The 2,773-nt window shown below is 25.2% G+C and overlaps 1 protein-coding gene across 1 annotated transcript in view; it reads left to right on the plus strand.

The window, feature by feature from the left end:
• Positions 1-317: 317 nt before the first annotated feature.
• LOC106791269 (gustatory receptor 68a-like) overlaps positions 318-2,773 on the plus strand; it is a 4,872-nt gene continuing 2,416 nt past the window's right edge. The window contains exons 1-7 of the mRNA XM_014756788.1: positions 318-424; positions 482-605; positions 739-1,019; positions 1,222-1,440; positions 1,572-1,648; positions 1,739-1,824; positions 1,897-1,965. Coding sequence (XP_014612274.1) covers positions 318-424; positions 482-605; positions 739-1,019; positions 1,222-1,440; positions 1,572-1,648; positions 1,739-1,824; positions 1,897-1,965 — 963 coding nt within the window. The remainder of the gene's footprint in view (positions 425-481; positions 606-738; positions 1,020-1,221; positions 1,441-1,571; positions 1,649-1,738; positions 1,825-1,896; positions 1,966-2,773) is intronic.

Here is a 2,773-nt window from a genome sequence, read left to right on the forward strand (position 1 = left end):
GATTTGCAAATGTAATATAGCTTATCGAAGAAACTAGAACGCATTATAATATTATCCTTCGAAGACACTTGATCGTTGTTACTCGGTTGGCGTTGTCGTTAATACGTTCAACTATAATTTTCTTTTCTTTTCGTTTATTCTCGATATATAATTATTTTAACGTACACATTTAATTAGAAAAACAAAAGAAAAAAGAAATAAATTGATTATTATTTTATTTTCGGTGATATAATTTGGAAATTAATTAATTAATTTTAATTAAAAAAATATAAAACAAAAAAATACTAATGAAAGATCGGACAAGTATTATCACGAAAATGGATAAAAAAAGTTCGTCGAAGACCTTGAAAGATATTTTACGACCCTATCATGTATTAACAACGATATTTGGATTACGCGTATTAAAATTACCATCTGGCAAAACGTATATTAAATTAAACGTGATATATTCTATTATTTTGTTCTTATTTTATAACGCAAGTTGGAAATATGTATCATCTAAGAACCGACTATTAAATTTAAGTAACACCGAATATAATCTTATGTGTACTTTAAGCGTTATTATAGTAATCATTGCTATGGTCGTAGGTTTGTGTAAAAATCAGGTAAATATTTTCTTCTTGTTATTACCTTTTTTTTTTTTGTTTTTAATTTTTTCTTTTTAACACCCTAAACTCCCACACCCCTCCAATCGACCCCATAAGTTATAATAATCACGTTTGCGAATTTATGACACAGCAATGGGAAAGTTCTATGAGAAGTCTCGAAGAAATTGATAAAACTTTGCAATTACTCGGTTCTAATTCACGATTTCATAAGATTTATATTAGAACAATGATCGAATTCATATTCTTTATGACATATTTCTTCATTTTAATGTGTTTGGATGTATATATCACGAATGAAAGTTTGGATAATAGTAATATAGACAAATTACCAACCCTTTTCTTCGTCGGTTTTAACATATACGGTGAAACAGTTGCGAATACTGTAGTTTTGGAATTCTTGACAATAGTAAGGTAAGTAAGAATAGTCATTTTTGTTATAGAACAATATACGTATTTTCTATGAAATTTGAATATAAAAATATTGTATAAAATATAAATTTGGTAATACGTAGTATCATCATTTTGGTTAGTACGTACTATATTATTATACGTTCATTTATAATTAATTAAAAAAGGAAAAGAAAAATGATCTAACATTGATTACCTATCGTAGGTGTATTAAATCGGAACTCGAACGTGCGAATGATCTTTTAAGCGATATTAATATTTTACCGTGTTCGTCAATAGCATTGGAATTAATTAAATACAAGGGTAAGGAAAATTCGTTGAAAAATTTGATCAACGTTTTGCCATCGTCTCGAAGAAAAAATTCTCGTACGGATGTTAACGAACAAATTCTAATTCGTAGCAGACAATTGTTGCAAACGATTAGGTGCGTAACTCGTTCCATGTTTATTTTTTCTTTTCTTGTTGTTAGAAAAAAATAACAAATAAATAAATAAATAAATTGATTAATGAATAATTAATCACAGAAATTCGAGATGATATTTATTTTATTTTCAGACAAATTCATTTGGAATTATACAAAGTGTCGAAAAATACGAGCAATTTGTACAACATTCAAACGTCCATAGTAATCAGTTTATATTTTTTTTACAACACCTGCTTTTTTTATAGTTTATATTTGACCAATAAAAATTATGAAAATTCGAATGACATGTTGTACAAAGAATTTGCATCGATACCGCATTTCGTCATCAGTACTATATTTAAATTGATCTTCCTTAATTATACTTGCGACGAGACGACACAAAAGGTAAATTAGTTTTTTTTTTTTTGTTGATTATTTATTAATCCTTTATTTTCTTTCTTCATTGAATATTTTTAGATGGAACAAGTCAACGAAATTATTTATACGTTTTATGGCGAAAGTACGGATAATATGATACAACAAGAGGTTATATTTTGTATCTTTTTATTTTATTGCCCAATCCGTTTAGAATAATTTATCTTATTTTAATTAATTGTAAATTATTTGTTTATTTTTAATAGGTGAAAATGTTCACTTTGCAAACTGCACATTGTCAATCGACGTATTCGACATTTGGATTATTTTCTTTCAATCGAAAATACATATATTCGGTTAGTATAATAAATCATTTATATAAAACAAAAGAAGGTGTTTTATAAAAATAGTATTAAGAAAAATGTTCGATGATTTTGTTTTCAGTGCGTTGGTGTGATGATGACGTATTTGACTATTATGATACAAATGACTGATGAATCCAATCAATCGTCAAATTAACATTAACAAAGTTTTATTTTATAATAATTTCATCAATATAAAAAGGAATATAGATAATAAAATATATTGTACAATAACGAAATTGAGAATTATGATAATAAAATGAAAATTAAGGAAATAAAACTTGATATATGTATATAAGACAAATTTGTAAAAATGATTTGGATTATTTCAATATAATATATTGGTATCACATAACGAAGTAATATGATTATTTTAAAAAATAACGAACACAAATAAATTTCTTCAATAGAGTCCATCCTCGTATTGATTATTTAAACGATCAAATTATTATTATAAATATGAATTATTCTACGGAATTAAAATGCCAAAAAAAAAAAAAAAAAAAAAAAAAAAAAAAAAAAAAACGTTTTTACTCGTACTTTAATAGCAATAATAGTTAATGTACAATATACATCGCGTTCTAGTTGAATAATTAATTTTTTATTGATTTTCCTTT

The sequence above is a fragment of the Polistes canadensis genome, unplaced genomic scaffold (genome assembly GCF_001313835.1).
Source record: "Polistes canadensis isolate GaletaPanama2010 unplaced genomic scaffold, ASM131383v1 scaffold_294, whole genome shotgun sequence".
Classification (NCBI taxonomy): domain Eukaryota; kingdom Metazoa; phylum Arthropoda; class Insecta; order Hymenoptera; family Vespidae; genus Polistes; species Polistes canadensis.